This window comes from Cherax quadricarinatus, chromosome 60 (genome assembly GCF_038502225.1).
Source record: "Cherax quadricarinatus isolate ZL_2023a chromosome 60, ASM3850222v1, whole genome shotgun sequence".
NCBI lineage: Eukaryota > Metazoa > Arthropoda > Malacostraca > Decapoda > Parastacidae > Cherax > Cherax quadricarinatus.
The window spans coordinates 191,100-204,372 of record NC_091351.1 but is presented as its reverse complement, the minus strand read 5'-3'; the positions used below and the strand labels follow the sequence as shown (position 1 = coordinate 204,372).

The 13,273-nt window shown below is 38.1% G+C and overlaps 1 protein-coding gene across 3 annotated transcripts in view; it reads right to left on the bottom strand.

The window, feature by feature from the left end:
• Positions 1–13,273, bottom strand: part of mei-41 (meiotic 41) — a 183,829-nt gene that overhangs the window by 99,661 nt on the left and 70,895 nt on the right. For all 3 annotated transcript variants that reach the window (XM_070097851.1, XM_070097852.1, XM_070097853.1), the window contains exons 22-25: positions 5,829–5,999; positions 3,944–4,052; positions 1,185–1,297; positions 147–343 (exon numbers count right to left, since the gene is read on the bottom strand). In XM_070097851.1, coding sequence (XP_069953952.1) covers positions 147–343; positions 1,185–1,297; positions 3,944–4,052; positions 5,829–5,999 — 590 coding nt within the window. The remainder of the gene's footprint in view (positions 1–146; positions 344–1,184; positions 1,298–3,943; positions 4,053–5,828; positions 6,000–13,273) is intronic.

Below are 13,273 nucleotides of genomic sequence, written 5' to 3'. Positions count from 1 at the left end.
TATAAAAAGACAAAAATTAAGAAAGTTATTAATAGTTAAGAAAAAAAGTTGCTAATGACCTTGACAGTCTACTTAAAATTAGAAATAAACAATAATGATTATAGTCTAAAAAAAAAAAAAAGTACAGATTAATAAAATTACAGTACCTAAAAGAACACTAAATAACTCTGATATAGCTGGATGTACATCATCAGTATCTGTTGTAAGATGATGGACAGCATTTTGATTATGTTGTAAAGTAAGTCGAAGGCGTGTTAAGGCACTTAGTCGTACATCAAGGCTTTCGTGGCTTAGTCCTCTATGTATAGATGTGAGTGCTTCGATAACTTCTTCTTTGCTGCCACTGTAGGAACAGACCATCATAAAATAAAGTCATATTTTTTATTCACCTGCATCATTGACTATCTATCTCTGAACAAAAGAGAAGTAAGCAAACACATTTCAATGTAAAATTAAACTTTTTTTTAACAAGAATGATATACATGTGTAAGACAAAACTCAAAGAACACTTCCATGTAATACCTGCCCTTCTTCCCACAATCTTCTTCTTCTTCTTCTTTCAACGTACCAGCCGTATCCCACTGAGGTGGGGTGGCCCAAAATGAAAAACGAAAGTTTCTCCTTTCAAATTTAGTAATATATACAGAGGAAGGGGTTACTAGCCCCTTGCTCCCTCCCACAATCTTAAGTTTCATAAATGTAAATAAGAGGGCAAATTTTCACACAAAAATCATTGCTGTTAAGAACACAATAAAGCTGTTAAGAGACAATATTTGAGGTTCAACTAAGATGCATTAAGGGTGTGTGTGTGGCTACCACCAAAAGCGATCTCAAAAATTTAACCACAATCCATTGAAACTGTATAGAAAAAGCATCACTGGGATTGATTTACCCTACTTCATTTATTACACATGAGCACAGCACTTGGAGCTCTGAAAACTTGAATGGGGACAGAGAAGCCCATTCCCTAGCTTACAAAAGTGTGTAACAACTTGGTGAGACTAGCTTCTCAGAAGTATCCTCCAAAGAGTGAGGTGACAGAGTAACATGGGAAGGAAAAGAAGGATAGACATTCTTTCTTCAACCTGTACTGGTCAAAGATTCACAGGAATAATATGGGGAAAAAATATAAGGGAAAAATAATTTCCAAAGATATGGAATTTTTCATTGTAACATGGTCTCACCATATAACTTTTAATTGGTGGTCCTTGATTACTTGATTGATATGGGAAAGAGCTTCATCATCAGGAAGAAGTGGCAGGTTCTTAAGAAGTGGCTTTACTGAAGGTATCTCAATCTGAAAAAAAAAATGCCCGTAAAAATGATAAAGTACGTATAATTATTCATGCATATTAACCCTTTGACTGTCGCGGCTGTATATATACGTCTTATGAGGTACCGTGTTTGACGTATATATATACATGTACTCATAAATTCTAGCGGCTTCAAATCAAGGAGAAAGCTGGTAGGCCCACATGTGAGTGAATGGGTCTGTGTGGTCAGTGTGCACCACATAAAAAAAATCCTGGAGCACGCAGTGCATAATGAGAAAAAAAAACTCCAACCGTTTTTTTTAATTAAAATGCCGACTTTGTGGTCTATTTTCGTATAGTATTTATGGCTGTATTCTCGGTTTTTTGGTCTCGTTTGATAGAATGGAAAACATATTATAGAAAAAGAGATGATTTTGATTGATTTTACTATAAAAAGAACCTGGAAATGGAGCTCAAAGTAGGGGAAATGTTTGATTTTTGCCGATGTTCAAAAGTAAACAAATGACATCATTGTCCAATAAATGTCCAACTAGCCATTCTAATATGCAGTCATGAATGGGTTGATGTTATTTATACAATTATTACAGTATTGGAGTAGGCTCCATAATAGTAAATCTTCTATTTTTTGTTTGAATAAAAATTCAAAATAGAAAGCAAGAGTAATATCAGAGGGGCCTGGAGACATGACTGATGAACAAAGAAAATGTTATTTTAGAGCCAGAAATGTCTGCATTGTTCATTCTGGACCTTATTTTGAAATTGTCATATTTTTTATTTGTCATGAAATTGGCCAAATTGCAAATTTCTGACCACATTACTGGGTAGTTGAAACTGGTAAATGGGCAGTTTCTTGTACTCAATCGATAGAAAAAATGGAGTTCTAAAGAAATAGCTATGAGTTTGGTCGACTGGAACAATAGAATTAGCCGAAAATAGGGCTCAAAGTGGGCAAAATCGCCGATTTGTAAATATCGCCAAGGTCGCTAACTTCGCGAGAGCATAATTCTCTCAGTTTTCCATCAAATTTCGTTTTTTTGGTGTCATTACAATCGGGAAAAGATTCTCAATCATTTCATAAGAAAAAATAATTTTTTTTTTTTTTTTTTTGAAATTTTGCGACACCAGGAGATACCTCAGGATTGGGGGTTGCAACAGTCAAGGAGTTAAAAAGCACATGCAACATTTACAAAATATGGATATAATCATATCCCCAGGACTCTCATATTATACTTGCCCTCCATTTTGAATCCATCATCATCACAATCATTGGTCATGGTTTAGGGGATCCCAATAATTGAAACAGACCTAGTAAAAATTCATAAAACAGGCTGTTGAAGAGATGGGTGTAGTGAGGAATCTTACCTTTCCTCAGGCAAATCCTCAAGACTCAAATGTTTCCACTGCTTTGAGCCTTATTTTAAGCTATTTCCAGTCCTAAAACCAACAAAATCATTTCGTTTTTGGAAATATGTCTTCCATTTCATTAACTGATACCAAGAAACAATACAAAACCACCCTAGAAAACACCTCAAAGCCATTAGTTTAAACAAAACACAAGGTTGGAGGATTACTTCTCCATTAATGCACCATGGGGAGAATTGCTTATACTCTGCACACTCACAGTACAGACCCTTTCTCTCATGTCAAGGCCAAAATTTACTGCTCGCAGCATATTTGAGGGCACTGTGCTTAAAACAGAGATCAATGTGAGTGACACTGGTGTCAGTAACATAGATCTACATAAGAGACAGTGAAAAGATTAATTTTGGGAGTCACAGCAGTGAAAAGGTTAATGAACAAAGAGTCTTGAAAAAGCTGCTGGTAAGTGACACAGCCTAAATCAAATGTTTAGAACTTTACATAAGTGTTCACTTACTTCAACTGATTGTCAGAACATTTATGCCCATCATATTCTCAAATTAAACCTACATACAAACAGTGCCAATTACAATGCTAATAAATATTACAGTGCAGTAGGGCCCTAGCTTATGACTTCATGTATTCCTAAAAATATTTCCTAAGTGTTCTAAACTTAAGACTAATTTTCCCATTGACACTGATGTTATCATTCAAGAGGTATTCTTGAGCCATGATGTTCTGAATCTACAGTGAAGCTTCGGTAAATAAGAGACTAATATGGGAAAGAAACAATAACCCTTTAAATGAAAATCTGTAGTATCAAAATGCCTGATACAGCTGACTTGGCCCATTGTATGCGGAGTTTACCGGACATATACTATTACTACCAGAAAAATTTTGATACAAAGGTCTGCTATATATTAAGCCTACCATTCACACACACAATACAGATAATGGACATTTTGATACACCAGAAATGGTCCTTTGTATGTTGAACCTACCAAGACACTGCCAATAAAGGCAATACAGAGTACTAAGGATATTCAATCAAGAGAGAACTTAAAATAATGGATTTAAATGGGAGAAATTTAGATTTAGAAAGGATGTAGAGTACTAGTTGAACAACAGAGCTGTCGATGAGCAGAATAGTATTTACAGTCTCCAGGAACATAACATTCATGAATTCTGGGGTTCAACTGTACTCCAAATTTAACATTATACACATAATGCAAAACAAATAACCTGTAATGTCAAAATGGAACTTAATTTAAACACCATTTAAAACCAAAAGACACTGAATTATGTGTTACCAGTATATGAGACAAGACTGATGCCATCTGCTTGGGTCGCTCCTTGACTAGTGGCATGATGACCACAATTACTTCCTCTAGTAAGCCCTCCACTGTACTCTCATCTAAGCTAAAATAAAAGTAGAAAAAGAATCATTTCAAGAGATTATATATAACCATACAGGTTTATAGTAGGGCCCCAACACATAACGTTAACATGCTTCTGAGTATTCATTGAAAGCTGAGTGTTAAGTACTTAAAAACCCATTTCCCCCACACTAAAACCATGTTGTAATCCATGCCATAATATTTAGTATCTAGTCTTGTAAATATTTCACTAATAATTTAACGACAGAGTTCTGTTCCTAAGACCATGTTGTTAAACGAATTCGTTGCTAAGGGAGGAGCATACTATAATGGTAGCGGGATTGTGTCAACCATCTTTGATATTGTTTTAATCTCACCTTTGCACCATTTATAACACTTCTGGTATATTTTTAAATGTTTATACAGTAGTGTACTGTATACTGAAGTAAACAGAATAGAGGAAATCAAGATCTAAATATATATTTTTTAGGTATAATTACTGGTCAGAGAGCCCGTCGTAAGTCCGAGGCCTCGGTAAACGAGTACATCGCTAAATGAGGAGAGGCTGTATATAGCATACAGGATGAGTTATTAAAAAGCAGTTAAGAATTTTTATGAGGACAGTGAGGCTCAGGTTAGGGTATGTAGAGGGAGATTAGGCCTTAGACAGGGATTCATGATGTCCTCATGGTTGTTTACACATTTATAGATGGGGTTTTAAAAGAAGTGAATGCTAGTGTGTTGAGAGGTTAGGGATTAAAATATACAGAATCTTATACAAAGTGGGAGTTGTCACAGTTGCTTTATGCCCATGACACTGTGCTTTAGGGAAATTCTGGAGAGAAGTTGCAAAGGTTGGTGAACGAATTTGATGAGAGGGAAAAAGGTAGGTAGTACATTGAAGCATCTGTGGAGACAAAGAAAACTATCCATGAAGGCAAAAGGAGTAATGTATGAAAGCATAGTGGTACCAACATTCTTATATGGGTGTGAAGCATGGGTTGTGAATGTTGCAACAAGGAGGAGACTGTAGGCAGGGAGTTGTCATGTCTGAGGGCAATGTGTGATGTAAATATTATGCAAAGAATTCATAATTTGGAGATTAGGAGGTGTGGGGTTACTAAAAGTATCATCCAGAGGCCTGAGGAGCAGTTGTTAAGGTGTTATGGACATTTAGAGAGAATGGAGCAAAACAGGATGACTTAGAGGGTGTATAAATCTGTAGTGGAGGGAAGGCAAGATAGGGGTCACCCTGGAAAGGCTGGAGGGAGAGGGGAGACAAAGTTTTGTATATGAGGGGTTGAACATCAAGCAGGCATGTGTAAACAGGTTTGGAGTGGAGGAAAGTGGTTTTTATGACTTTATGTACTGTTGGAATGTGAGCAAGGTAACAAAAGTATGAGTGATAAATCATAATTTTAACCCTAACTGCAGAAATAGTGATACCAGTGACAATCAACAATTTAAAAAGTAAAAATTTAATAATATCTTCTGCAGATTAGCTGAATTCAAGCACGTAAATTATACAATATTTAGGTTTTCAAATTCTGGATGGTAGAAAAATCTCAATATTGTTACTGGCTTCTGGATAAGTGCGACTATATAGTGATATGAGAAAGCTTATTATGCAAGCAATCACTTCAGTAGAAAACTATCAACTTTAATTAGGTAGTCCAGTAAAACATAAATCAAGTGCAATAAATATACCTACTACAATATAAAGCACTGTACTAATAGCACTATGAAAACAATGTACAGCACTACAAATACAACATAAAATACAATGATAATGTAGAGAAACCAATGAACATTTGCATACTTATACAAGAAGTTTGTCCAGGCACTGCAGCCAATGTCATAAAACTCCTCATCCCTCAGCTTAAGGGCTGTTTTTAAGGAGGATAAAACCTTGCGGGAAACGGGAGAAACATACTGTCTTCCCATCACAACTAACAGGTCACCCAATGACCATAAGGCAGAGCGCTTCTCTCTGAAAAATTAAGTGATGCACAGTAATTTATACCAACAAGAAAAAGCAAGGAAGTAGTCATTTATTTTAACTACAATACAGTTGTTCTACTGGTTCCCACAATGACCTGCATACAGAATGAATTCTTTTATACTACACACATACTACACACCCACAGACCCATTTTTGCTGATGTAGGCCTAACCAAGCTGATCACAGCCATTTTGAAGGCCCGTGAATTTATGCATAAATTTACGTCAACAGCATTTTCCCAGCTGGCATAAATTTATTTATTATTTTTTTTTTTAACAAGTCGGCCGTCTCCCACTGAGGCAGGGTGACCCAAAAAAAAAAGAAAATCCCCAAAAAGAAAATACTTTCATCATCATTCAACACTTTCACCTCACACATAATCACTGTTTTTGCATAGGTGCTCAGAACACAACAGTTTAGAAGCATATACTTATAATGATGCACGACATATTCCTCCAAACTGCTAATATCCCGAACACCTCCTTTAGAGTGCAGGCATTGTACTTCCCATTTCCAGGACTCAAGTCCGGCTATATAAAAATAACCGGTTTCCCTGAATCCCTTCACTAAATATTACCCTGCTCACACTCCAGCAGCTTGTCAGGTCCCAAATACCATTCATCTCCATTCACACCTATTGAACACACTCATGCACGCCTGCTGGAAGTTAAAGCCCCTCGCCAACAAAACCTCCCTTACCCCTTCCTTCCAACCTTTTCGAGGACGACCCCTACCCCGCCTTCCTTCCCCTACAGATTTATACGGTCTCCATGTCATTCTACTTTGATCCATTCTCTCTAAATGACCAAACCACCTCAACAAACCCTCTTCAGCCCTCTGACTAATACTTTCATTAACTTCACACCTCCTAATTTCCACACTCTGAATTTTCTGCATAATATTTACACCACACATTGCCCTTAGACAGGACATCTCCACTGCCTCCAACCGTCTCCTCGCTGCTGCATTCACAACCCAAGCTTCACACCCATATAAGAGTGTTGGTACTACTAGACTTTCATACATTCCCATCTTTGCCTCCATAGATAATGTTTTTTTGTCTCCACATATACCTCAATGCACCACTCACCTGTCTAAGACCTACTTTTACCAGGAAGTAGTCTCCCTCTCTTCTACACACCCTAACCTGAGCCTCACTATCCTCATAAAAACTCTTTACAGCATTTAGTAACTTACCACCTATTCCATATACTTGCAACATCTGCCACATTGCTCCCCTATCCACTCTATCATATGCCTTTTCTAAATCCATAAATGCAATAAAAACTTCCGTACCTATATCTAAATACTGTTCACATATATGCTTCAATGTAAACACTTAATCTACACATCCCCTACCCACTCTGGAACCTCCTTGCTCATCTGCAATCCTACATTCTATCTTACCTCTAATTTTTTCAATTGTAACCCTACCATACACTTTTCCTGGTATACTCAGTAAACTTATTCCTCTATAACTTTTACAATCTCTTTTGTCCCCCTTCCCTTTATATAAAGGGACTATACATGTTCTCTGCCAATCCCTAGGTACCTTCCCCTCTTTCATACATTTTTTTTTTTTTTTCAACAAGTCGGCCGTCTCCCACCGAGGCAGGGTGACCCAAAAAAAGAAAGAAAATCCCCAAAAAGAAAATACTTTCATCATCATTCAACACTTTCACCACACTCACACATTATCACTGTTTTTGCAGAGGTGCTCAGAATACAACAGTTTAGAAGCATATACGTATAAAGACACACAACATATCCCTCCAAACTGCCAATATCCCAAACCCCTCCTTTAAAGTGCAGGCATTGTACTTCCCATTTCCAGGACTCAAGTCCGACTAAATGAAAATAACCGGTTTCCCTGAATCCCTTCACTAAATATTACCCTGCTCACACTCCAACAGATCGTCAGGTCCCAAGTATCATTCGTCTCCATTCACTCCTATCTAACACGCTCATGCACGCTTGCTGGAAGTCCAAGCCCCTTGCTCACAAAACCTCCTTTACCCCCTCTTTCCAACCCTTTCGAGGACGACCCCTACCCCTCCTTCCTTCCCCTATAGATTTATATGCTTTCCATGTCATTCTACTTTGATCCATTCTCTCTAAATGACCAAACCACCTCAACAACCCCTCTTCTGCCCTCTGATTAATGCTTTTATTAACTCCACACCTTCTCCTAATTTCCACACTCCGAATTTTCTGCATAATATTTACACCACACATTGCCCTTAGACAGGACATCTCCACTGCCTCCAACCGTCTCCTCGCTGCTGCATTTACCACCCAAGCTTCACACCCATATAAGAGTGTTGGTACTACTATACTTTCATACATTCCCTTCTTTGCCTCCATAGATAACGTTTTTTGACTCCACATATACCTCAACGCACCACTCGCCTTTTTTCCCTCATCAATTCTATGATTAACCTCATCCTTCATAAACCCATCCGCTGACACGTCAACTCCCAAGTATCTGAAAATATTCACTTCTTCCATACTCCTCCTCCCCAATTTGATATCCAATTTTTCTTTATCTAAATCATTTGATACTCTCATCACCTTACTCTTTTTCTATGTTCACTTTCAACTTTCTACCTTTACACACATTCTCAAACTCATCCACTAACCTTTGCAATTTATCTTTAGAATCTCCCATAAGCACAGTATCATCAGCAAAAAGTAACTGTGTCAGTTCCCATTTTGAATTTGATTCCCCATAATTTAATCCCACCCCTCTCCCGAACACCCTAGCATTTACTTCTTTTACAACCCCATCTATGAATATATTAAACAACCATGGTGACATTACACATCCCTGTCTAAGACCTACTTTTACCGGGAAGTATTCTCCCTCTCTTCTACATACCCTAACCTTAGCCTCACTATCCTCATAAAAGCTCTTTACAGCATTTAGTAACTTACCACCTATTCCATATACTTGCAACATCTGCCACATTGCTCCTCTATCCACTCTATCATATGCCTTTTCTAAATCCATAAATGCAATAAAAACTTCCCTACCTTTATCTAAATACTGTTCACATATATGCTTCAATGTAAACACTTGATCTACACATCCCCTACCCAAAAAATATCAACCACTCCAACACTATATCCTCCCCTGCTTTTAACATTTCTGTCATGATTCTATCAGTTCCAGCTGCTTTACCCCCTTTCATTCTACGTAATGCCTCATGCACCTCCCCCACACTCACATCCTGTTCTTCTTCACTCCTAAAAGATGGTATACCTCCCTGGCCAGTGCATGAAATTACCGCTTCCCTTTCTTCGTCGACATTTAAAAGTTCCTCAAAATCTTCCCGTCATCTACCCAAAACCTCCATCTCCCCATCTACTAACTCCCCTACTCTGTTTTTAACTGACAAATCCATTCGTTCTCTAGGTTTCCTTAACTTGTTTAAGTCACTCCAAAATTTTTTCTTATTTTCATTATTTATTTCATTATTTATGTGATCAGCAATTTAAAAGTTAATGTACCTACTAAGAAAATAAATTATTATTAATAATATTAATGCAATTATTCTTTCTTTCAACACACCGGCCGTATCAATTATTATTATTCTTAATCTTTCAACAAACTGGCCATATCCCACCGAGGCAGGGTGGCTCTCCCAAAATACAAAAGTTTCTCTTTTTAACTTTAGTAATGTATACAGGAGAAGGGGTTACTAGTCCCTTGCTTCTGGCATGTTAGTCACTTCTTACGACACACATGGCTTATGGATGAAGAATTCAGTTTCACTTCCCCATGGAGATAAGAGGAAATAAAGAAGAACAAGAACTAGTGAGAAAATAGAAGAAAACCCAGAGAAGTGTGTATATATATACTTGTTCATGCATGTGTAGTGAGACCTAAGTGTAAGTAAAAGTAACAAGATGTACCTGAAATCTTGCATGGTTATGAGACAGAAACAAGACACCAGCAATCCTACCATCATGTAGAACAATTACAGGCTTCCGTTTTACACTCACTTGACAGGGCAGTAGTACCTCCCTGGGTGGTTGCTGTCTACCAACCTACTACCTAGGGCAGTTATTATTCTTTCTTGCTTTCAACACACTGGCCGTATCCCACCGAGGCGGGGTGGCCCAAAAGGAAAAACGAAAGTTTCTCCTTTTACATTTAGTAATATGTACAGGAGAAGGGGTTACTAACCCCTTGCTCCCAGTATTTTAGTTGCCTCTTACGACACGCATGGCTTACGGAGGAAGAATTCTGTTCCACTTCTCCATGGAGATAAGAGGAAATAAACAAGAACAAGAACTAATAAGTAAATAGAAGAAAACCCAGATGGGTGTGTATATATATGCTTGTACATGCAAGTGTAGTGTGACCTAAGTGTAAGTAGAAGTAGCAAGATGCACCTGAAATCTTGCATGCTTATGAGACAGAAAAAAGACACCAGCAATCCTACCATCATGTAAAACAATTACATGCTTCCGTTTTACACTCACTTGGCAGGATGGTAGTACCTTCCTGGGCAGTTGCGGTCTATCACCCTACTACCTAGGGCAATTATAATTATTATTATCATAAATTAGGTAGTAGGTTGGTAGACAGCAACCACCCAGGGAAGTACTACCATCCTGCCAGATGACTGTGAAACAGAAACCTGTAACTGTTTTGCATGATGGTAGGATTGCTGGTTTCTTTTTCTGTCTCATAAACACGCTAGATAACAGGGATATCTTGTTACCCCTACTTACACTTTTGTCACACTTCACAGACACGCACATGCATATATATATACATACATCTAGGTTTTTCTCCTTTTTCTACATAGCTCTTGTTCTTCTTTATTTCTTCTATTGTCCATGGGGAAGTGGAAAAGAATTTTTCCTCCGTAAGCCATGCGTGTCGTATGAGGCGACTAAAATGCCGGGAGCAATAGGCTAGTAACCCCTTCTCCTGTAGACATTTACTAAAAAGAGAAGAAAAACTTTATAAAACTGGGATGCTTGAATGTGCTTGGATGTAGTGTGGATGACAAGAAACAGATGATTGCTGATGTTATGAATGAAAAGAAGTTGGATGTCCTGGCCCTAAGCGAAACAAAGCTGAAGGGGGTAGGGGAGTTTCGGTGGGGGGAAATAAATGGGATTAAATCTGGAGTATCTGAGAGAGTTAGAGCAAAAGAAGGGGTAGCAGTAATGTTGAATGATCAGTTATGGAAGGAGAAAAGAGAATATGAATGTGTAAATGCAAGAATTATGTGGATTAAAGTAAAAGTTGGATGCGAGAAGTGGGTCATAATAAGCGTGTATGCACCTGGAGAAGAGAGGAATGCAGAGGAGAGAGAGAGATTTTGGGAGATGTTAAGTGAATGTATAGGAGCCTTTGAACCAAGTGAGAGAGTAATTGTGGTAGGGGACCTGAATGCTAAAGTAGGAGAAACTTTTAGAGAGGGTGTGGTAGGTAAGTTTGGGGTGCCAGGTGTAAATGATAATGGGAGCCCTTTGATTGAACTTTGTATAGAAAGGGGTTTAGTTATAGGTAATACATATTTTAATAAAAAGAGGATAAATAAGTATACAAGATATGATGTAGAGCAAAATGACAGTAGTTTGTTGGATTATGTATTGGTAGATAAAAGACTGTTGAGTAGACTTCAGGATGTACATGTTTATAGAGGGGCCACAGATATATCAGATCACTTTCTAGTTGTAGCTACACTGAGAGTAAAAGGTAGATGGGATACAAGGAGAATAGAAGCATCAGGGAAGAGAGAGGTGAAGGTTTATAAACTAAAAGAGGAGGCAGTTAGGGAAAGATATAAACAGCTATTGGAGGATAGATGGGCTAATGAGAGCATAGGCAATGGGGTCGAAGAGGTATGGGGTAGGTTTAAAAATGTAGTGTTAGAGTGTTCAGCAGAAGTTTGTGGTTACAGGAAAGTGGGTGCGGGAGGGAAGAGGAGTGATTGGTGGAATGACGATGTAAAGAGAGTAGTAAGGGAGAAAAAGTTAGCATATGAGAAGTTTTTACAAAGTAGAAGTGATGCAAGGAGGGAAGAGTATATGGAGAAAAAAGAGAGAGGTTAAGAGAGTGGTGAAGCAATGTAAAAAGAGAGCAAATGAGAGAGTGGGTGAGATGTTATCAACAAATTTTGTTGAAAATAAGAAAAAGTTTTGGAGTGAGATTAACAAGTTAAGGAAGCCTAGAGAACAAATGGATTTGTCAGTTAAAAATAGGAGAGGAGAGTTATTAAATGGAGAGTTAGAGGTATTGGGAAGATGGAGGGAATATTTTGAGGAATTGTTAAATGTTGATGAAGATAGGGAAGCTGTGATTTCGTGTATTGGGCAAGGAGGAATAACATCTTGTAGGAGTGAGGAAGAGCCAGTTGTGAGCGTGGGGGAAGTTCGTGAGGCAGTAGGTTAAATGAAAGGGGGTAAGGCAGCCGGGATTGATGGGATAAAGATAGAAATGTTAAAAGCAGGTGGGGATATAGTTTTGGAGTGGTTGGTGCAATTATTTAATAAATGTATGGAAGAGGGTAAGGTACCTAGGGATTGGCAGAGAGCATGCATAGTTCCTTTGTATAAGGCAAAGGGGACAAAAGAGAGTGCAAAAATTACAGGGTAATAAGTCTGTTGAGTATACCTGGTAAAGTGTATGGTAGAGTTATTATTGAAAGAATTAAGAGTAAGATGGAGAATAGGATAGCAGATGAACAAGGAGGCTTTAGGAAAGGTAGGGGGTGTGTGGACCAGGTGTTTACAGTGAAACATATAAGTGAACAGTATTTAGATAAGGCTAAAGAGGTCTTTGTGGCATTTATGGACTTGGAAAAGGCGTATGACAGGGTGGATAGGGGGGCAATGTGGCAGATGTTGCAGGTGTATGGTGTAGGAGGTAGGTTACTGAAAGCAGTGAAGAGTTTTTACGAGGATAGTGAGGCTCAAGTTAGAGTATGCAGGAAAGAGGGAAATTATTTCCCAGTAAAAGTAGGCCTTAGACAAGGATGTGTGATGTCACCATGGTTGTTTAATATATTTATAGATGGGGTTGTAAGAGAAGTAAATGCGAGGGTCTTGACAAGAGGCGTGGAGTTAAAAGATAAAGAATCACACATAAAGTGGGAGTTGTCACAGTTGCACTTTGCTGATGACACTGTGCTCTTGGGAGATTCTGAAGAGAAGTTGCAGAGATTGGTGGATGAATTTGGTAGGGTGTGCAAAAGAAGAAAATTAAAAGTGAATACAGGAAAGAGTAAGGTTATGAGGAT